This window comes from Hemitrygon akajei, chromosome 29, assembly GCF_048418815.1.
Source record: "Hemitrygon akajei chromosome 29, sHemAka1.3, whole genome shotgun sequence".
Taxonomy (NCBI): Eukaryota; Metazoa; Chordata; class Chondrichthyes; order Myliobatiformes; family Dasyatidae; genus Hemitrygon; species Hemitrygon akajei.
In genome coordinates this window covers 42,679,355-42,702,345 of record NC_133152.1, presented here as the reverse complement: position 1 = coordinate 42,702,345, position 22,991 = coordinate 42,679,355, and the positions used below count along the sequence as shown (strand labels likewise).

General features: G+C 40.0%; 1 protein-coding gene across 2 annotated transcripts in view; it reads left to right on the top strand.

Annotated features, from left to right (window-relative positions):
- tmem201 (transmembrane protein 201) overlaps window positions 1–22,991 on the top strand; it is a 185,878-nt gene continuing 162,887 nt past the window's right edge. For both annotated transcript variants that reach the window (XM_073032260.1, XM_073032259.1), the window contains exons 1-2: window positions 1–157; window positions 21,862–21,982. In XM_073032260.1, coding sequence (XP_072888361.1) covers window positions 54–157; window positions 21,862–21,982 — 225 coding nt within the window. In that variant the 5' untranslated portion in view covers window positions 1–53. The remainder of the gene's footprint in view (window positions 158–21,861; window positions 21,983–22,991) is intronic.

Genomic DNA, 22,991 nt, shown 5'->3' with positions numbered 1-22,991 from the left:
CGCGCTGACGCAGCGCGGGTGAGCAAGCGCGTGGGTTCCATTATTCACGAGCGATGGAGACGCTGGTCGGTGTGTTCGCCTCCGTCCCTCCTGTCGCCGCTGCCGGCGGGCTCGGACTCTGTGCCACCGGCGCGCTGCTCTACAGAGCCGTGACCAGGTAAGCGGAGACCCGGCGACTGACAAGGAGAGCGGGGCTGCAGGCGGCGGTGGGGGAGGGTGGAGATGGTCGCTGTCCTCTTCAACTTCGTCCGCACAACGCCCGTGACCTCGCCTCATCCCGGTGCTGAGACCTCCACCCCCTCTCCCCATTACCTTGTTCTCTCCCTCACCTTCCTCATTCACTAGTCTTTTACCTCCCTCTCTCCCTCCCAATTCTCCGCCCCCATCTTACCTCATTTCTCCTTCCCGCCTTCTCCCCACATTGCAAGTTGGCCTCCAGGAAGGAAATGAATGAAGATGACTTCTCATTGTAGGCTTTTATTGCTACTTTGCTAGGTAAACCCTTTCTCCTTTTGCAGTCAGGAATGGTTGTTTTCCTTTGTACTAATTTTTCATGCAGGAATGTACAGCTGTTTTTCTTTTGATCTTTCAACATCTAATCCATTGGCTGCTTTGGTTGTAATTGTCTTTTTGTCTGATTCTGGGACTAGGGCACAACTATCGTGGTGATGCTCCAGGCTGCTGCACTGTTTCCTTTCAGAAGAGATGTTAAATTTTGGTGATTGTTTTGAAGTGGATGCAAAAAAAAAATCCATGGCACTTAAACACTAACTAACCTAGCCAATATTTAGTCTCTGTGTTGTGAGAAAAACTTAAGTTGTTATCACTTTGCTATTTGTGGAAGGTTATTAACAACAGTTTGGTTACTGGATTTTCTACATTGTTTCTGGACTTTTGTTACTTTGATTGTAAAATGCCTCGGTCTGCCCCAAAGTGGCATGAGTGCTAGAAGAAATCTTAAATTCATATATTTTGGAAAGAGTAATCTTCATTAGAGTTTGCTGGTATATGTCACCATATATATAGTGCTGAGATTAGTTTTCTTGCTGGCATATCCAGTAACTCCGAGAAACATAGCAGAATGAGTGAAAGACTGCACCCAACAGGGTGGACAAACAACCAATGTGCAAAAGACAACAAACTGCAAATACAAAAGGAAGAGATAAATGAGCAATAAATATTGAGAACATGAGTTGAAGAGTCCTTGATAGGGTGACAGACTGTAACAGATGGAGACCATAGCCAAAAATAGCTACACTAAGCTAAAGGAAAGATGCCAAAGTACAAAGCGCTGTAAGAAAAGCAGCAGTAACATCATGAGGTAGCTTCACACACCCTGCTCCTGGACTGTTTGTCCCACTCCCATCAGGGCCACCAGACTCAATAACAGGTACTTTCCCCAAGCACTAAGGCTGATCAGTGCCCTCCACTTATTAACTTCATTACTTTATTATTCTGCATCAGTCACTGTATGCCTACCTACCATCACTTTATGATATATGTATAGTCTTTTTTATTGTGTTCTTTATCTTTTTTTTGCTGCATCGGATTCAGAGTAACAATAATTTTGTTCTCCTTACATTTGTGTACAGGAAATGACATTAAATAATCTTGAAGAAAGAGACAAATCAAATGAATGAGTGCATCCAGTGTTACTTCCATCTTGCAGAGCCTGTCATTTTCTTCATAATACTTCTAGAAAACAATAATATTTTTGTTTTAGTAGTTTGATTGAATAAGATTAAAGTTTGATTTCTTTAGGCCCCTCTGTGAGAGGCTCGTTGAGTTATTTTGGAATTCTGTTCTGCATCTGTTTAGTACTTCTCACAAGCAAGCATAAATCTTAATGTTCGAGTCTAGATGGTGTGTTAGCAAGCTACTGAGTTTGGGACTGCCATGTTACTCTAATGAGCATGGGGAGGGGATGAGAGTGAAAAGTGAAGATAAAACTGAACACCTGGACAGTGGAGATGGAGAGTTAAGTGTGAATTTTTAGTTGCTTTGACCAACTGAATTGAGTTTACTCCAGAATGTGAGAAAATGATTAAAAATGCAGTATGTAAATTGTTTGTCTGTTTTCCCCACCTCCTCTGAAAGATCAATAAGTTCACCCACCATTTGTGTTTTATGGAAGTGTATATAAAGGCTTTGCTTGTGATGGCTGACCTTAGTGGAAGTTATAAAACCAATTCACAGCAGTATGAAATCTGTCAGCTGTGACGTAGGTTTGTAACTTCAAGTCCTGAAAACAAGCTTGGAAAAGTAGGCTGAAAGTGTTAGTGGTTTGAATGAATTGTTAAATTAACAACTAGCCATCTTTTCAGGTGTATGTAGAACATTTCAGGGTCCACTTTTAATGAAGACCAGTGGGATATTCTGTTCAGTATTCAATCAGTGCATTTTCAGTTTGGAAAGCTCTACAATTTGTCTGTAAACTTCTACATCAATGTAATATTTTCCCCTCATTTGAATCCCCTTCGAAGTTTTCAGATTCCATCAGGTCAGTTGCATAATTTGGAATGTAATATTTATAGTGATTGGCTTGGGTGTGGCAAAATTGGGTGGATTGGCCGTTGTTCAGTTTTGATTTTATGTCTGAGAAGAGCTTTGAGTAGATTGAATTTTGCAATTCATGCCCTACTTCAATGTGTGGATGATGCAGATTTGATTGTGATTTCCAAAACAAAATTGGGAAGATTTTATAAGAGCAAACATTTTGAAGATCAATAGTGAAAGGTGGGATGGGGAAATCATATGACAATTAGTGTTGTAATGATTCAATGCATAAACGCCCACCCCTTCCATCTAATTTTTGACCTCTATATCACTTAACAGTCCAATTTCCTGATTTTCCTTGATTTTTTTTAAAGCAAACAGAATTCAAACTTGAGCATCCACAGCGTTTGGATAATTCTAAAGGTTCACAACCAGTGAGTACGGAAACATCTCCTTGTCATTGTTGTAAACAGGTACCTCCTTATCCTGACCAGTTATAGCTTCTGGATAATGATGAATCGATAGAGGAAAGATGAAGGTGACTGTTGGAAAATTCACATTGACTAGAATCACTAAACCAGATTGGAATGTGTCTCAGTTAGCATTAGGAAACGTCAACCAACCGTGGATCGTGAAAACCCGGAAGCTGAGCATTGTTGGCTACTTGTGTTGTGAGCGAGAGGAAGGAGTTTAAGGCTAGTAAGGGATGGCTGGCTAGCTATGTAAAGTGCTACAACCTGAAGAACTTAAAGATCATAGAAGAATCAGGATCGGCTGTTGCTGAGGCAGCATCAGCGTTCCCAGAAGAGCTACAATGGTTGCGTCTGTACTGAACATGTATAGACTTTTTTCTTGTCATTATTTCTTGTCATAAACAATACAGTATAACAACTCTTTACATAGCATTTACATTGTATTAGGTATTATAAGTAACCTAGGGATGATTTAAAGTATACGGGAGGATGTGTGTAGGTTATATGCAAATACTATGCCATTTTATATAAGGGACTTGAGCATCCGCGTTTTTTGGTATCTGTGGGGGATCCCAGAACCAATCCCCTGCGGATAAGGAGGGCAGACTGTATAAGAATAAAGGGTGATTCAGTAGCTGTCTACTTCAACTTCATGAAGTGAAAATGTACATTCATTGTTGAATACTTTTTAACTCAAATGTAGCTGAAGACTGGAAAAAAATATTTTATTGACTTGAAGCTGGTTTGAAAGTGTTGATTCAGCAGTGTAGCACTGATTGGGGGAAGTGTCAGGGGTAATTCCTGTAAATGGAATGTTTAATGCTAATAGCACAAGCATTTCCCCTATTTTAAAACTACTTACACATATATGTTAGTCTTCTTCTTGGGCCCTTAGCTCCCAGTTGAGTATAAGCCTTTGATGATCTCCTGTCTCTATTGTCTGAAGTCAATGGTATGATTGGACATGATCAATGTTTCTGTAATCCATGGTATCCACTGTATAGCTTCACCAGAGCTCCTGTTGGCCAGCCTTGCCTATTTCCATCTCTCATGATGAGAATGTAGAAAGGCGTGTGTGTGTGTGTGTGTGTGTGTAAATTTATAGTCATTATTATTATGTATTGCAATGTACTGCTGCTGCAGAACAACAAATTTTGCTACATACGCCAGTGATATTAAACTTGATTCTGGTTCACAGAGCAATGCCATTCCCCAATAATTTTCCTTGTTATATTCCTTCATTGCTGCCTGTAGTCAACCACGCAACCAAACAATTTACAGTGGCCAGTCAATCTGCCAACCTGCACTCTGTGATATTGGAGCAAACTAGAGTATATTGGTTAGAGGTGGGATGGGGAGACTGCTGTGGTCTTGGGGAGAACACCCAAGCTTCACAGACAAGACCAGAGGTCAGGATTGAACTCTGAGGCAACAGCTCTACTGGCTGTGCTGTGCACTTAAAGATTAGTTACATTTTTCACATGTACATCAAAACATACAGTGAAATGCCCCAGTTGTATCAATGATCAACACTATCTGAGACGTGGCACGGGAGTGTAGTAGCTAGCACAACACTTTACAGTCCCAGCAACTCAGGTTCAAATCCAGTCGCTGCTTGTAAGAGGTTTGGGCGTTCTCCTCATGACTGCGTCCAAAGACGTACTGGTTGGTAGGTCATTGTAAATGGTCCTGTGATTAGGCTAGGGTTAAATAGGTGGGTTGCTGGGCAGTGTGGCTTAAAGGTCCAGAAAGGCCTATTCCTCACTGTATCTCAGTAAATAAATAAAGGATGTGCTGGGGGCAGCTTGCAAGTGTCACCGTGCTTCTAGTGCTAGCATAGTTTACTAATCCTAATCCATATGTCTGAAATGTGGGAGGAAACTGGAGCTCCCAGGGGAAACTCATGTAATCATGGGGAAAATGTACAAGCTTCTTACGGACAGCAACAGGAATCGATTTTACAGCTGGTGCTGTAAGACATTTCACTAACCACTTTGCTTTCATTCAGCCCTTATTCTAACATATTCAAGATACCAGAATGCCGTCTGTTGTGAAAACCCATCTAGTGTTGGGTTGGACAAGTCTGAATTTGTTGTTAAATTCTTGCTGCATCATTAAAGTTATCGAAGGGTTGTTTAATAATTTTCATGGCCCTGCATTGTTGTTCATGGCCCTCTATTACCAAAACATTATGAAAACAACTTCAAGGATAGTGTATTTTGAGGGAAGTTCCGTAGTTGTAAAAAACCATTCTATAGAATTAATTGAATTACAAAAAAATGCATTTAAGTTTAGAATGGTGCTTTTGTTATCACCCTAACCAGCAAAAAATCAGTGTGGAGTGCTGCGGATGTAGAAGAACTAGGTAACTCCTGGAACTGACTTTGATTCCATTTGCAGTGTTAGTTAATTCATGTTTACATTCATATTTTTAAAAAAATTATGGAGTCCAGTTCCAGGTAGTGTTGCATAGTGCAAACAAATGATCATTGTTGTGCTAGGTGCCAAATGGAGTGTTACAGTCACCTTTTAAGTATTTGCATAATCTCCCGCTTTCGAATGGGTTTAAAGTATTGAGTAGATGAGGTTTGGGAGTTTGATTGTTGGATGTTATGTGTCCTTTTGCTGGGAAAGGATGGGTTAGAGACTCTAATCTATCCCAAACTGTAGTTCCTGATCATGTGAAATCCATTGTTTGGTGCCTGTAATCTCAGTGGATTAGTGGGAACGGTGAGAGGAATAAAGCTCCTCTGGCAGCCTGCTTCAGTAGATGGGGAATTGTTGCTGAACAAAGGCTGGAAATCTGATCTCATCCTCTGCATTTACAAGTTATACAGCTAGTACAGATGATTTAATTTGATGTTCTTGCTGCCTTCATTAAACACTCCTATTTGATTGTCTTGATGATTAATATAAACAAATAAAACATATTTGTGCCTCCATTTATTGAGCTGACATTTGGTTCCTAGTGCCTCCATATGCCAGTTAGTTTAGTCATGTTAAAGATAATGATTTCTGTATTGAGGGACCCTCAGAAGTGCAGTGTTTTTGGTTGATGACAAACCAGTGAGTGTAGTTAAAACAGAGAAGATATCCAGTCAGCCAAAATCCATGAGCTAGAAATTTGGCTTTAATTGCTGGTCCTCATTTCTTGACTTGTGTTTTGCTGCTTAGCGAATTGAATATCAATAGATTTAATGTCAGAGAAATGTATACAATATATATCCTGAAATTCTTTTTCTTTGCAAACATCCAGGAAAACAAGGGAGGATATTCAGGGGGATATTGGGATGGACAACTCATATAAACTTTGTTTACCATGAGCAACTACAGAAATTTTCTGCTGTCTTCAGTTTCTATTTAATTATATATTTAAATATGAAGAAATTGATTGTTAATGAGATAATTGTGCTTCTGCAGTTCAGGAACAAAGCTGCAGCAGTTTATAACCTTCAGTTAAACCTTCATTTTTTTCTGTCATAAAAAGGCTCTAGTGTTTGATTTATATATTGTTTCTCAGCTTTTTGCAAACTACAGTGTATATACTGAGATGATACACATTGAGCACCTTTATCTGAAAACCTCTGAAATCCAAAATCTTTTTTTGAGCACTGAAGTGATACAACAAATATAACGTTCCACAAGACACTAGGAAGGTTCCCAGGCAATGCGCATGTCTCTGCGTGCTAGACAGTTCTGAGAAGTGTACAGGTTATATTTTCATTATATTAATGTTAATGTAATAAATCTTACTGTAAGTACATGTGTGTGAGGAACAAGTGTAAAACAAAGACTGCTTATCAGTAACACATAAATTCAGAGTCGGGAATGATGGCAATGCCAAGCAGCCATTGACTGTCCACCTGAGTGGTCGAGGTAGTGATAGTTTACCTTTCTGATGGTTCAAAGTTTCACACACAAAGTTATTAATATATTAGATAAAGCTACCTTCAGGATATATGTATAAACTATATATGTAATGGAAATGCATTTTCTATTCACTTTGGTCCTATCTCCAAGACATCTCTGTATAGATACAAATATTTCCAGCTTCAAGCATCTCGGGTAAGAGGTGCTCAGCCTATAATGGTTTGTATGGATGCCCCATTCTGCTCATTGTCCTTCATTTCTTAAGCACATCGTGAAATTAAAAATTTAAAGCAGCGGGAAGTTGGTAGTATTAGAAGACCTGAATTTTATGTTGGTCGGCTAGCAATATTAATCTGAAATTTAAAACAATTCTGTTGTCAGAATCCCAATAATTGCAGAGTTGGTGCCAGGCTTTTTTTAAACTAATTTATAAGATGGCATCGTCACTAGCAAGTCCAGTATACCTAACTGCACCTAAGCTTGTCTATGGGGAAGATTTGAAGAAAATGAAGTGTCAGTCATACTGCTAAGCTGGCTGGTGGTGTAGTGGCGTCAGCCCTGGACTTTGGGGTGGAAGGTCCTGAGTTCGAATCCAGCTGGCTCCCGTGTACGCTTTCCATCCATGCTGGGCAGCTTGACCTCATCAAAAATGAAATTGCCTGCTACAGAAACATCAACAACAAAAAAGTTGGTGGCCTATGCTCTCTCATGAGTTGAAAGGATTTGAGTACAGGAGCAGGGAGGTTCTACTGTAGTTGTACAAGGCCTTGGTGAGACCACACCTAGAATATTGTGTACAGTTTTGGTCCCTTAATCTGAGGAAGGACATTCTTGCTATAGAGGGAGTACAGAGAAGGTTCACCAAATTGATTTCCTTGGATGGCAGGACTTGCATATGAAGAAAGACTGGATCGACTAAGCTTATACTCCCTGGAATTTAGAAGATTGAGGGGGGATCTTACTGAAATGTATAAAATTCTAAAGGGATTGGACAGGCTAGATGCAGGAAGATTGTTTCCGATGTTGGGGAAGTCCAGAACGAGGGGTCACAGTTTAAGGATAAAGGGGAAGCCTTTTAGGACCGAGATGAGGAAAAACTTCTTCACACAGAGAGTTATGAATCTGTGGAATTCTCTGCCACAGGAAACAGTTGAGGCTGGTTCATTGGCTATATTTAAGAGGAAGTTAGATATGACCCTTGTGGCTAAAGGGATCAGGGAGTATGGAGAGAAAGCAGGTACAGGGTTCTGAGTTGGATGATCAGCCGTGATCATACTGAATGGCGGTGCAGGCTTGAAGGGCCGAATGGCCTACTGCACCTATTTTCTATGTTTCTATGAAAGGCAATTTCTCTTTCTTTCTCTCATACTGCTTGGACCATGTGCATGCAAGGCCAGCTAAGTAAGGCAGATAACTTGTCCTATGCAGATATGGTAGTCTCACGCTCACCATTATTTAAACTTGGATTTTGTTTCTTCTTATTTAAATTCCTTAGGTGTAACTGAAGTCTTGTCTGGAGATAATTAGTCCAGAGTCTAGATGTCACCTAGCAACTTAACCATTATGGTTCATACAAAAAGTGCAAATGTATTGAGAGTGAAGACTGAGTCTGATCAGATGCTACTGATGAACAATGGAACTAATCAACACTGTTGCAGGATTTGCAGTGTGGTAAAGGGACAATGCTTATGTTTTTCAAAAGCAGACCACTTCGGAAAAATATCTTCAGTGTGGGGGTTACATCTTCTAAATTGACTTGCAGCCTACTGCTCACTGGTACACCACATTATCTGTGTGTATGTGCTTGCATGGGTCATCTTGCATTATGACGGTGATGGATGGTGATGCTCTCACTAATGCCTCCCTCCACTCTCCCCTTGACCATCCCAATCTGTGGTCCTCTCCATGGTCCCAAGCCCTCCCTGTTTTGGCAGGTTGGTCCAAAGGTGGATTCTGATCCGACCCCAGCGGTGCTTTAATAGAAGTGATGTATATTGCAATGGTTCAGATTCCCAAGTTAGTCACTTGCATTCATGTTGGAAACAAATGCAGTCAGTTCCATTTCTGAGCTTACTACAGCATAGGTTCTAATGAAGGTATGGTTTTCTTCTCTCTTCTGCATTTTGATCTCAGCCAGTGATTAGTGAAAATTGTGGTGGAGGGAACTGTGACTGGAAACTGTTGAGGTAGGTGCTGGAACCCTGGCACTGGATGAGTGAGTTCAGCATTTTCCCCTACTGAGCATATTTTTCTCTGACCAGTAAATTCAAGAGTAATAGATAAAAGGCTACAACAAATGGCAATTTGTAGGGCATTCTCTGATCCATTTACTATTTACTTTGAAGGTCCCAATAATTGGATTGTCAGTAAACCTGGACTTGAAAAGGATGTTTTAGTGCTGCTTTGGATCAAGTTGTGTTAAGCCATGGCTGAATCAACTTTTTTCTTTTAAACATTCTTACCAGCTGCACCCATCCCATAGCATATGTCCTCTGAATTAAGCCAGTTATTGTAACAGTTATCATGCTGTCTTTTCCCAATTCACTTCTGAAGCAGTTGTATATTCATGTTTGCAGCTGTCAGTGCAGAGAGTGGCCTGTTGTTATCTCCCATCCCAGAGGCTATGGAAAGATTGTGTAGATCACTGTTGTGTGGATTAGTTGTTGACCAACTGCCTGAAGTCTCCTCTGTTCAGTGTTAGCATTTGACAACTGTGATAGTACAAGTGGTTTCTGTGAAAGTGCTTTTTTTTGTACCATTCATGTGAATAAAAAAGACCTTTTATTACATGGTTATGTTTTGCTTTTTTTTTGGATCCATGTAACTACTTTCTTAAATGAATCTCCTCCCATGTATTCATAATTGCAAAAGTTAAGATATACAGAATGCCAGAATTGGAGAAACAAGGTTTGATAAATTTGTAACAGTATAACCAGATTTATTAACTCTGCATTGTTTTGCTTGTCATATTATAGAAAGGGCATTGAGACATGCCTGAGATTTTAGTTATAAGGAAGTCTAAGGTGGGGTGTAGTGAATAGTGAGAAAAGCTATCAAAGCTTGCAGTGTGATTTGGACCAGCTGGAAAAAATGGCAGATGGAATTTAATTCAGATGAATGTGCTGTGTTGCACTTCAGGAGAACAAACCAGGTTAGAACATGCACAGTGAGACAGGGCACTGAGATGAGCGGTAGAACAAAGGGAACTGGAATACAGATCAATAATTTCCTTGAAATAAATCAGACAGTTGAGTACGGGAGTTGAGATGTTGAAGTTGCAGAAGGCATTGAGGCCAAATTTGGAGTATTATGGTCTTCTGCCTACAGAAAATACATAACTAAGCTTAAAAGAGTGCAGAGAAAATTTACAAGAATGTTGCTGGACCAGAATTATAGGGAAAAATTGAATGGGTTTGGACTTTATTCCCTGGAGCACTGGAGAATTAGGGGAGATCTCAGGTATGCAAAATCTAAGGGTATAGATTTTTTTTATTAAACAAAATATACTTTATTCAAAAATAAAATTATATACAATAAACCATTCAATGACTTTCAATTCTTTACAGTTGTTTCCATTACTGTCTTTATATTTTCAACATTTTGGCCACCCACGTGGCACTCTGTTCTTTCATATTTACATTCAGGGGGTATACCCCCAAACCCCCTACCCCTCAACTCCCGCAGGAGAAGAACTCTAGACCATGGTCCTTCCCCACCAGGCCCTGGAGGTGGCTGCACCAAGTTTGAGTGCGTCCCTTAGCACGTACTCCTGCAGCCGAGAATGTGCCTGTCGGCAGCATTCCCCCACGGACATCTCCGTGTGCTGGCGTCTTTGACTGAGTAGTTGATCTGCCAGCAGTACCAGATGTTGGTTTCGGTGTGCATCCCCGGGAACAGCCTGAACATCAGAGAGTCCTCTGTCATGCAGCTGCTGGGGATGAACCTCGACACTGTCCCTTCCATCCTCCTCCACACTTTCTCCGCGAACCCACGGTGTGCAAAGAGGTGGGTCACCGACTCCTCCTCACTGCAGTCCTCCTGTGGGCAGAGGGGTGTGGAGACGATGTTCCGGGCATACAGGAGGGATCGGACTGGGAGGGCCCCTCTCACCGCCAGCCAGGCGAGGTCGTGGTGCCTGTTGGTGAGGTCTGGCGATGAGGCATTTTGCCAGATGAACTGAACGGTCTGCTCAGGGAATCATCCCACTGTGTCCATCACATCCTTCTCCTGCAGTGCCTGCAGGACCTTACGTGCTGACCACTGCCTGATGGCCCTGTGGTCAAAGGCATTGACCTGAAAGAACTTCTCTACGAAGGACAGGTATGGTGACAACGACCAGCTGACGGGGGTGTTGTGCGGGAAAGGGGCCAGACCCATCCTTCGTAGCCAGGGCAACAGGTAGAACCTGGGCACATAGTGGTACTTGGTGCCCACATACCTGGGATCCACACACAACCTGATGCAGCCACACACGAAGCTAGCCATCAGGGTGAGGGCGACATTGGGGACGTTTTTGCCCCCCTTGTCCAGGGACTTGTGCATGGTGGTCCATCTGACCCGCTCCATCTTGGATCCCCAGACGAATCTGAAGACGGCTTGGGTGATTTCTGAGCTGAAGGAGCGGGGGACTGGCCACACCTGTGCCAAGTACAGCAGCCCTGACAGCACCTCACACCTGATGACCAGGTTCTTGCCTGCTATCGATAGGGAGTGCCCTCCTCACAGCCCCAGTTTCTGTTTGACATTGGCAGTCCGCTCCTGCCAGTTCTTGTTGCACGTCTCGGCCCCTCCGAACCAGAACTCCAACACCCTCACGTGATCAGACCTGATGGTGAAGGGGACGCTGGATCGGTTGGGCCAGTTGCCGAAGAGCATGGCTTCGCTCTTCGTGCGGTTGACCCTGGCCCCCGACGCCTGCTTGAACTGTTCGCAGATGCTGATCAGCCTGCGAACTGACCTTGGATCAGAGTAGAAGACGGTGACGTTGTCCATGTACAGGGAGGTTTTGACTTGGGTCCCTCCGCTGCCTGGCAGCGTCACCCCTCATGCCCCCATCCCTCCTGATGGCTTCGGCAAAGGGTTCTATAAGGTAAATACATGTGAGCTTTTTCCCTTCGGGTTTGGTGAGACTGGAACTAGATGTCATGAATTTAGGGTGAAAGATGAACTGTTTCACTTGAAGGGGGAAGGTCCCCGGGGAACTTCTTCACTCAAAGGGTGGTGTATGTGTGGAATGAACTGCCAGCAGAAATGGTGGGTGTGGGTTCAACTGCAATATTTAAGATAAGTTTGAATAGAAACATGGATGAGATGAGAGTGGAGGGCTAAGATCAAGGTGCAGGTAGATGGGACTAGGCAGAAAAACAGTGGGCATGGACTAGATGAGCTGAAGGACATGTTTCTGTGCTGAAGTACTCTGATTCTTAAATTGAAGATTGCAGACGGATTATAAATTAAAATAGAGTGGAAAATAATTTCACCATTAGGAGAATATAAAAATTGAAGAGAAAAATAACAAGTGCTATAAGTAATTCAGGAGAAGCCTTACAGTTCACAGAACGGTGGAATACAGTATAGCATTTCTTGTCATGTGGCTATACCGTATGTTCTGTTTAATGTTCATCTGAGGAACAGAACATTAGAGCATTACAGCACAGTAACAGGCCATTCAGCTCATCTAGTCCACACAGAACTGTTATCCTGCCTGGACCACAGCTCTCCATGCCCTTCCCATCCATTTACATATTCAAATTTCTCTTCAGTGTTGCAGTCAAAGCTGCATTCACCACCTGTGCTGGCAGCTTGTCCGCACTCGTGCCACCCTCAGTAACAAAGTCTCTCCTCAGATGGCCCTTTGTCTTTCACCTTAAGCTATTAACTTTAGTTTTAGTTTCACCCTACCTCTGGAAAAGGCTTGCTTGCATTTACCCTATCTATACCCCTTGTAGTTTTATATACCTCCATCAAATCTCCCCTCATTCTCCACGCTCCAGGGAATAAAGTCCTAACTTAGTTGACCTTTCCCTATAACTCAGAACCTCAAGTTTTCTCTGTATTCTTTTAATCTTTTTGATATCTTTCCTGTGGCATCATTAGCTTAATTGTGTTATGTTCTTTAGTGAAGAGTAATTATAGGCCAAATTGGCTGTCCAAATTTAATGCTAATTATTTGCAACAATGCAGTCTACCAGTGCGTTTTGCCTCCTCAATTTGAGTTGAAACTTGGATCACCATAATAGTAATAAAGGCCAAACACTTTTGGTCTACAAATGCAGTAGAGACTCCCCTAACTCTTTTTACCTGTAGCCAAGCATTCCATGCTGTGGAAACTCCCAACAGTATTATGATTCATCTGGGGGTGGGGGGGGGGGGGAATGCATTTCTGGAGAACACCCAGTTATGTTACTGAAGTAGTAATATAAATACATACTCCATGAGAAGCAGCAAAGACTTGAAATCATAAAGTCATAGAGAGACTTCTGGTAAGATGGCGATTGTTTAGTCGCTTCAAACTTTTGCTCCGTTATATTTCCTATCTTTGCACTATATGTCTCCCTTTTTAAACCTTAGTTTGTTATTTTATTGGTTTTCTTTTATTTGCCTGCGAATACATCTAATAATGGCTACAAAAGGTACTAAAATCAGGAAAAAAGAAACTTCCACGGCTCTGTCGGCTGAGATTCTCGCTATTTTGGAACAACATTGACAAGATACTTTAACGGATATTAAAACTGAATTTAGAACTTCTATCAATCAGCTGGAATCAAAATTGGATCAGATTAATGCCAGAGTGGGTGACCATGCTGAACATTTATCTCGCATCGACCTATCCTCTGAAGATTTAGAACGCTGTGTTCAACATCTCAAAATTTTCTGCTCCAACCTAGCGGAGAAGAACAGTAAACTTACTTCCAAAATGGTGGATCTCGAAAATTGGAGCAGACGTTGCAATCTACGAATTCTTGGTTTGCCGGAGGCTACGTTGAATTTTTCTCCTCTTTTCTCTGTGAGATTTTCGGGAAAGAATTTCTTCCAACTCCACCTGAGCTAGAAAGGGCTCACAGGATTTATGTTCCTCGCACAATTTTGGGTTCCCGTCCATGGCCAATTATTTTATGCTTTCATCGATACCAGGTGAAAAACCATTTGATTATGGAGGCACGCCGCAGAGGTACTTTTGCTTTTCAAAACACGAATATTCGTTTTGTGGAAGATTATGCCCCCAGGTTCTGAAGATGTGTGCTGAGTTTAAAGGTGTAATGAAAGTGCTTTTTGATCGTGGATTCAGACCTTCTCTTCGAAATCCAGCCGATCTTCAAATTACGCTTACTACTAGAGAATATAAGTGGTTTAAATCAGTGAAGGAGGCTGAGTTGTTTGTTGGAAATCTTCCAGCCATCTTGTTTTCTTCAGAACCAGTCTGACTTTCTAAAATGGCTGATAAGCACTTTTCGAAGTAAAGTTCTTTTTTCCGAACTCAGACTTTACTTGTGTTACGTACCCCGTAACTGGGTCACTTACCAGCAAAGATAGAGAGGTCCGTTGAAGTCTGATGGTACTATTTTTAACAGTATTTATTGATAGAAATACACAAAAATAATATCAATGCAAACACACAGATAATATACATCGTCAATACTAAATCTAAAAGCGTGGGTATAATAATAATCAATAAGAAATAGCTCTATCGTTGTCTCGGGGATAATGTATTGTCCGATGGAAATATAAAAGTCACTTTAGTTCAGTCAAGCTGTAGGCTGCAGCCTTTGGTTGGAGAGAGAGACGGGTTAAACTTGCCCATTCCTTTTATGATGTCAATTCTTTGAGAGTCATTGGGAGTTGAGTTCCCTGTTGTTAGCTAAAAACTGTTTTTCCGTGGCAAAGGCCACCGATTCCGGGCAAGTGGAAGCGGACGCACATGGCCTTCCACCGGCTTTCGCTATTACGGGATCGCTAGCGTTTCTTCTGGGGCAACTGAGGGGCTGTTCCCCCAGACCCTCTTTTTATCCTGACTCACAGGGTCGCAGATGTCGATCAGGTTGGGATGATGCAGTCCCTCCACCAACCTCCCCCTCGGTTCATTGCCTGGGGGGGGGGGGGTTCGATGCATTGTGCAGGATGCAATACACAAGTCCGTCTCCAAGAGACAATAGCCGGTATCAATGGGTCCACCTTTTGAGGCCAGGACACATTCCAACCCTTTTGTGGATTCTGCATGTCTTTCTCTCATTTCCTGTGTCCCCTGAACTGACTTAATAGTGATCTTGCAATTCTCACAAAGGAGGGGGCTACCCCGCACCCTTCAGCCCCTCAGAGCTGTGGCACATTTGTAACACTTGAATAATTCAGACATTAACTATTGAGATTCTAAGGGCTCTAGTTAATCTCTCCCTGGACTTGGTGCGTTTTTCCTAAATAGATGATTTAAGTTTAATGTTTCCCTGCGGACTTTTAGATTTTACCTGTGTAATTTATTTTACTTCTGTATAACTTTATCTATAAAGAACTACAATTGATCTTAATTTGTTTTGGAGGCTTGGAGTTTTTTTATTGAAGGCCTCCCTGTTAGTTGATTTATAGTATAAGATTTGCTTTTATTTGTAAATGGCTGATAAGTACTCTCTTTAAATTTATAATTTCCCCCTTTAAAAAATTTTTTTTCTTTCATAGTTTCTCGCAGGTTGGTTAGTTTTCTGATTTTTTTTGTATTAAGTTTTATACCTTTTCTGATGAAGTTGTTCCTATTTGTAGTTTTGCTCTCTAGTGCATAAATTAGCTATTTGCTATATTATATATACGGAACCTTTGTTAACGATACGGAACTGGAAGTCATTTTTGGGTTAATATTTTTTGTAGCACTAGCTGCTTTTTTGGGTAGCCGTCTAGTTTTGGGTTGCGAGGATGCGGTGGGTTCTCCAGTTCCAACACTACTCACTGTTTTTTTTGTTTTTCCAAGTTATTCAGGACATGTCTCTGTTCTGATTCTACTGATTTATGTTTACATTTTTGCTCCCAGACTGTTATTGTACTGTTTGATTTTTTATATGCCTGCTACCTTCTATGCACTAACAATTGATAATGGTTAATACACTTAAGTTTGTGAGCTGGAATGTAAAGGGATTGAATCATCCTGTTAAAAGAAGGAAGGTCTTCTCTCATTTTAAACAACTCAAAGCTGGCATTGCTTTCCTTCAAGAAACTCATATTCGTAGTTTTGATAATTCTCGGCTTTTGTCAAAGTGGGTGGGTCAACATTTTCATTCATCCTTTGCCGCCAAAGCTGGGGGGGGGGGGGGTTCCATTGTCGTGGTTTTTCGTGCCTTACAAATGACCAGGAGACGCAGAAGATTCTTCAAGAAGGGTTAAACTTTAATTTGCAAATCAAAGCTGAGACCGTCATTGAGCTAGTCACTGATTGCCCACCCTTGACACAGCAGCTTTTAAAGCAATCTCTAGTTGCATTTTACACGTGCTGCACTGCACGTACATTATGCATAGCAAATAATAAACTCAGAACTGAACAATGTTCTAATCTACATTTCTTTAGTTCTTTAGCTACCTCTCATTAACACACCATTGTCATCTTAAGACTGCAGTCTCCTACCAAATTGGGTACATGCATAGCAAATAGGAAACTCAGAACTGAGCAATGTTCTAATCTACATTTCTTTAGCTCTTTAGCTACCTCTACATTCCTAAGATTTCATTCTACTAAATTGAGTACATGCATAAGCTCAGAACTGACGTCATAGTTTTGGTAAATTTATACTTTTATACTCCAATACCATCCTTATTAATTCAAATATTCCTTTTGAACTCCATAATAAGATATCTGATACAAATGGCCATTTTATTATTGTTTCTGGTAAATTATATAATACTAAAGTTGTACTAGCAAACCTGTATGCTCCCAATTTTGATGTTAATTTTTTTTGAACGTTTTTTCTCCTCACTACCAGATTTAAATTCATATTCTCTTATACTGGGTGGCGACTTTAATTGTTGGTTAGATCCTAATTTGGATCGGTCGTCCTCTGTTGCTAGATCACCTACTAAATTTGCTTTAGCTATTCACTCTTTTCTTTCTAATTATGGTATCTCAGATATATGGCATTTCCTTCATCCTACTGAGAGAGATTATTCTTTTTTTTCACATGTTCACCATACCTTTACTAGAATTGACTATTTTTTACTTGATAATCAACTTACTCCATTTGTCTATTCTTGTGATTATCAGAGTATACTGATTTCTGATCATGCCCCGATTACTTTGTCTTTAAATTTTCCTGGTCTCCCTCAGAGGAATAAACACTGGCATTTTAACTCGACTTTATTATCGGATGATGATTTTCTAAAATTTATTAAGGATCAGATAACTTTTTATTTTAACACTAATACATCATCTGAAATGTCATCCCAGATTGTCTGGGATGCCATGAAAGCATATTTGAGGGGTCAAATAATCCCTTATACAGCAAATCTTAATAGAAAATCCCGTATAGATCTATTAGACCTAATTAATCAGATTAAAGAATTAGATCAATTGTATGCTCAAACTAATAATCCTGAATTATACAAGAAGCGTGTAGAACTTCAAACTAAATTTGATCTTCTGTCTACTCAACCTGTTGAACGCCAACTTCTTGAAAGTAAGAGTCGCTTTTATATTCATGGTGACAAATCTGGTAAATTTCTAGTTAATCAGCTGAGGCGTTCTAAAGCTAAACAACATATTACAAAGATCCGGAAGGAGAATGGGGATTTTACATCAGATCACTTAGAAATCAATGACGTATTAAAAAATTTTTACTCTCGGCTTTATTCCTCTGAATCTCTGAATGAGAATATTTCTGTTGATTTTTTTCTTAAATAATCTGAATATTCCTTCGCTTTCATCTGATTTTAAAGCAAAACTTAATGAGCCTATATCAGGGGTGTCAAACTCATTTTAGCTCACGGGCCGGATTGAGCAAAATGCAGCTTCATGTGGGCCGGATCAGTCGGACGCGTGCGAACGCAGCTTTCGTTGCCTCAGTTTTTTCAGCCTGCTCTCATGTGTCTCAGTCTCTGCTATAACTACAAAGTGTTTCACTTTACAAATTCCGTATCTTATGAATAGGACTGCCGAGCAAGACTGCCGAATAAACACTAAAAACCCTGAAAACCTGGTACCTGAATAAACTCAGCATTAGCCATATCATACGCCATAGGCGCTTCGATTACTGGGGCCAGCTTTAATAGTAATTAGATATTATCTCGCGGGCCAAAGATAATTCCACCGCGGGCCGGATTTGGCCCGCGGGCCTTGAGTTTGACATATATGGCCTATATCATCAGAAGAAATATCTTTTGCTATTTCTGCATTGTCTTCAGGGAAATCTCCTGGACCTGATGGGTTCCCCGTAGAATTTTATAAATCATTCTCTTCACTCCTTTCTCCTCAGTTACTCTCAGTACTATCTGACTAGTTTAATTATGGTAAATTGCCACCCTCTTTTAATGAGGCATCTATTATTCTTTTATTAAAAAAGGGTAAAGACCCAACAGAGTGTTCTTCGTACAGGCCGATTTCTTTGCTTAATGTTGATGTTAAAATCTTGGCCAAAGTTTTGGCTCATAGATTAGAAACTGTTATTCCTCTATTATTTCTGATGATCAAACTGGTTTTATTAAAAACCGTCTTCCTTTTTTTAAACATTCGGCGTTTATTTAACATTTTATATTCACCTTCAACTGGAATTCCTGAATGCGTTATTTCCCTTGATGCGGAGAAAGCATTTGATCGTATAGAGTGGAACTACTACCTCTTTGTAGTTTTAGAAAAATTTGACTTTGGTCAAAGTTTTATCTCTTGGATCAAATTGCTATATCTGTGTCCTACCGCCTCTGTTTTGACTAATTTTCAGCAATCCCAGTTATTTAACCTCAAACGTGGCACCCGTCAAGGATGCCCTTTAAGTCCCTTTCTCTTTGATTTGGCTATAGAACCTCTGGCGATAGCATTCTGAAGCTGTCCTGAACTGACTGGGATCTGGAGGGGGGGGGGTGTTGAGCATAAAGTTTCTCTTTATGCTGATATTTATTACTTTTTCTTTCAAATCCGTCCACATCCTTACCTCCAATGTTTTTACTTCTTAATCAGTTTAGCCAGTTTTCTGGCTCTAAACTTAATTTACATAAGAGTGAACTTTTCCCAATTAATAAAGAAGCACAAGAATTAGCATTTCGTGACCTCCCCTTTAAAGTAGTTCATAATCAATTTACTTACCTTGGGATTACAGTTACAAGGAAGTTTAAAGATCTTTTTCATGAAAATTTTGCCAATCATTTATATACTACAAAACAGAGTCTGTCACAATGGTCACCTTTATCTATGTCCTTGGTGGGTCGTATTAATGTTGTTAAAATGTATGTTCTCCCTAAATTTTTATATTTATTTCAATCTATCCCAATTTTTATTCCTAAAACCTTTTTTGATTCCTTAGACTATTATTTTGTCATATCTGTGGAAGAATAAGCGCTCTAGAATTAATAAAGTTTATCTTCAAAAATTTAAAAAAGAGGGTGGCTTGGCCTTACCTAACTTTCGTTTATATTATTGGGCAGCCAACATACGTTGCACTACCTTTTGGTCTTTTTTTCATAGCCAACCCGAGTGCCCTAATTGGGTGGCAATGGAGTTGAATTCCACTAAAGATTTATCTATTTCTGCACTTCTTGGCTCTGCACTCCCTAGTAGTTTGTCTAGACTAATTGTTAATCCTCTTGTTAGACACACTTTGCTAATATGGGCCCAGTTTAGGAAATTTTATGGTTTTTATGGTTTTTCCCTTTCTAGTCCTATCTTACATAATCACCTTTTTTTTACCTACTAGTATGACTCAACATTCTATGATTGGTATAGGAAGGGCATGAGACATTTTGAAGATCTTTTTATCGATAATCGACATTTTGAAGATCTTTTTATCGATAATCGACATTTTGAAGATCTTTTTATCGATAATCGCTTCGCATCTTTTCAACAGCTCTCTGCTAAGTTCAATCTGCCTAATGCCCATTTTTTTTAGATATCTCCAAATTAGACACATTATTAATCCTTTAATTCCTAACTTCCCTGAAATGCCCGAGAAAAATGTTATGGATTTCTTTCTTTCTATTAATCCACTGGGTAAAGGTTTAATATCATTTATTCGTGATAAATTAGCATTCTTACGGCGTGCCCCTGTGGATAAAATTAGAATGGCTTGGGAGCATGATTTAAATATCTCTTTATCCGATGAGATTTGGGACTCGATTCTCAAATCGGTTAATTCAACCTCTCTTTGTGCTCGCCATTGCCTTTTACAGTTTAAGATTGTTCATAGAGCCCATATGTCCAAATCTAAATTATCTCAATTTTACTCTAATATTAGTCTAATTAATATTTATTAGACTAATAAATAGGGTAGTCTAATTACCCTAATATTACCCTAACATTATGATAAATGCAAAAGGAGCGAGGCTTCTCTTAATCATATGTACTGGTCCTGTCCTAGTTTAGAGAAATTTTGGAAAGATGTTTTTATAACTTTATCCTGTATTCTGAATCACCACTTAGAACCTAACCCTTTAATTGCTCTGTTTGGTTTTTTGGGTGAGACAGATATACGTTTGAGCTCGACTAAGTGTCGAATATTATCTTTTGCTTCTCTCCTGGCTAGACGTCTAATCCTCCTTAGATGGAGAGATGTTGCCCCGCCCACGCTTGCTCAATGGCTTAACGATATTATGTCCTGTTTAGACCTTGAAAAAATTCATTATTCAATTCTTAATTCGGATATAAAGTTTCATAAGGTCTGGGGACCTTTTATTGAGTACTTTCATAACTTTCCTCTTAAGGTTTTTTTTGCAGTCCCTTTCAGCTCTTTTTTTTGGTAGTAGGCATTATTATCTTCTGTTTTCAAGTGTATTTACAGTTTTGGGGGTTTGAATGTCCTGATTTATATTCTCTATATTGTGTTTTGGTTGGTCTGGAGTATTTTTGTTGTTGTGGGGCTTGGGGAGGATACTAACTTTACATGACTTCAATTTAGGTGCTTTCTCAATTATCATTTTTGTATTATATTATTATTGTATGTTTATTTTGCACTGTATTTTTTATTTTGGTTTGGGGTTTTTTATTTGTAGTGTAGAAAATGCATTAAAAAATCAATAAAAAAAATAAAGTCATAGAACACTATAGCGTAGAAACTGGCCCTTTGGCCCATCTAGACTGTGCAGAGCTATTAATCTGCCTAGTCCCTTCAACCTGCACCCAGACCATAACCCTCCATACCCATGTCATCCAAATACCTATCCAAATTTCTTTGTTTCCCTTAACCTTTTTAGCTTTCACCCTTAACCTTTGACCTTTAGTTCTAGATGCTCAGTGGGACAAAAAGCCTGCTTACATTTCCCGGGTGTATACCCCTCATTTAAAGAGTCCAGGAAAGAAGAGAAGTTGGCAAAAAAAATCTACGATCAAGGAGCTTCTGCAATAGTAGCTTCTGCAATAACAGATGAAGTACCCTCAGTAGTTGTGGAGGGCCATGAGGTCACCTCATCGCCACTGCCACCTCAACGTGATTAAGAATTGACATTAAAGACCGATGTTGACATGAAAGTGCTCTGGTCCCATGTTCACTCTGGTTATTAAAACAATTATCTTGAAGTGAATTCAGAAAGATCCTGCATTCGGTTACTGGTAGAATCAATTTTAATGAATACAGGTTTTCTTTCTCATCTGTACTGGTTTGAATAAATCAGTTTTATGCCTTTGAGTTGTCAAAGCTAGTGTTCAGATTTATGGAGCTAATTAAAGCAAATATGAACTTGGTCTCTCTGATAATGAGAACAAATCAAAGTAGGTGAATAAAAGGACATGGAGGCCAAAGCCTCCAGGATCTGTCTATAGTGCTGGGAGAACAATTTCATCACTCCCAGCTGTAGATTTCCAATCATTTATTTGCCTCATAGCTATCAATTTCTATGTTTTGTTTTGCAGAAAAAAGCCAACCCATGTGAAGGTGAACTGCTGGTTCTGCAACCAGGATACAACTGTACCCTATGGGAACAGAAACTGCTGGGATTGTCCAAACTGTGAACAATACAATGGCTTCCAAGAGGTTAGATTCCTAGCACATTTTTAGCACCGTTGCGCATCAAACAACTTAGAAAACATGCTTTTTGTCACCATAGGTTTCTCTTTGACAGAAAAAAATGCACATTTGATGCTTCTTGTTGTGGGCGGCATTACCTAACTCATTGCCTCTTGCATTGGTCAGAGTTTAGCATGGGGTAGCACCTTTCCCATAAATATCCACAGTTCTTTTTACGATTTGAGGAATTTTAAATAATTCCCTAAAATAATAGGTTGCAAGTTGGGCTTAACCAGAATGCACTCAGTGCAAAATCCAGTTCTGTCAAGAACAGAAGGAATTAGAAGAATCAAGTAACTAATTTCTAGCTTGCCTAGAAATTATTGGCATCTACAAATGTTTATAAATACTAGGTAAATAAGGACTGATGGATTCACTGTTGAATGAAGAATTGGGTGCAAGAGTCCACAAAGAGAGGGTAAAATTACCTCCCCATGACAATCAATATTATTTCTATCATTGAGTCCCACCTCATTGTAGACTGGTAAATTGATCATTAAGGTAAGCCTGAGAGTGTGTTCTGTGGTGAATGACATGCTCCCAGTTTTCTCAGAAGTTTATACCATCAGAAAGCAAAGTACTAGAATACTTTGAGCTCTATTGTTGGAGCTATTCTGAGCCAGATGAGATATTTGCTCCCATCTAGGACAAAGCAGCAGCTTTATTAGCACCTAAACCACTGATTCCAGTGTGCCTGATCTACACAATGACATTAACTTGCCATGGCTTCTTTTTCAGTACCTCCAAGTAGATGACCTCTGTCAGTTTAAATGGGGGAAGATAAAAGCCAGTACAAATCTTCCTCCATGTCACGTGCCATCTGAATTCAGAATTATATTGCAGTTTCTTCAAAACAAAATGTTGTTAAATCCCAAGAGTTCCCCTGCAGTAGTATTTCAGGAGTACTTTCACCATATTCATTGCAGGAGGTCATGAATAGTAAGTGCTAGCCTTGTCATCTTGGCATGAATGAATG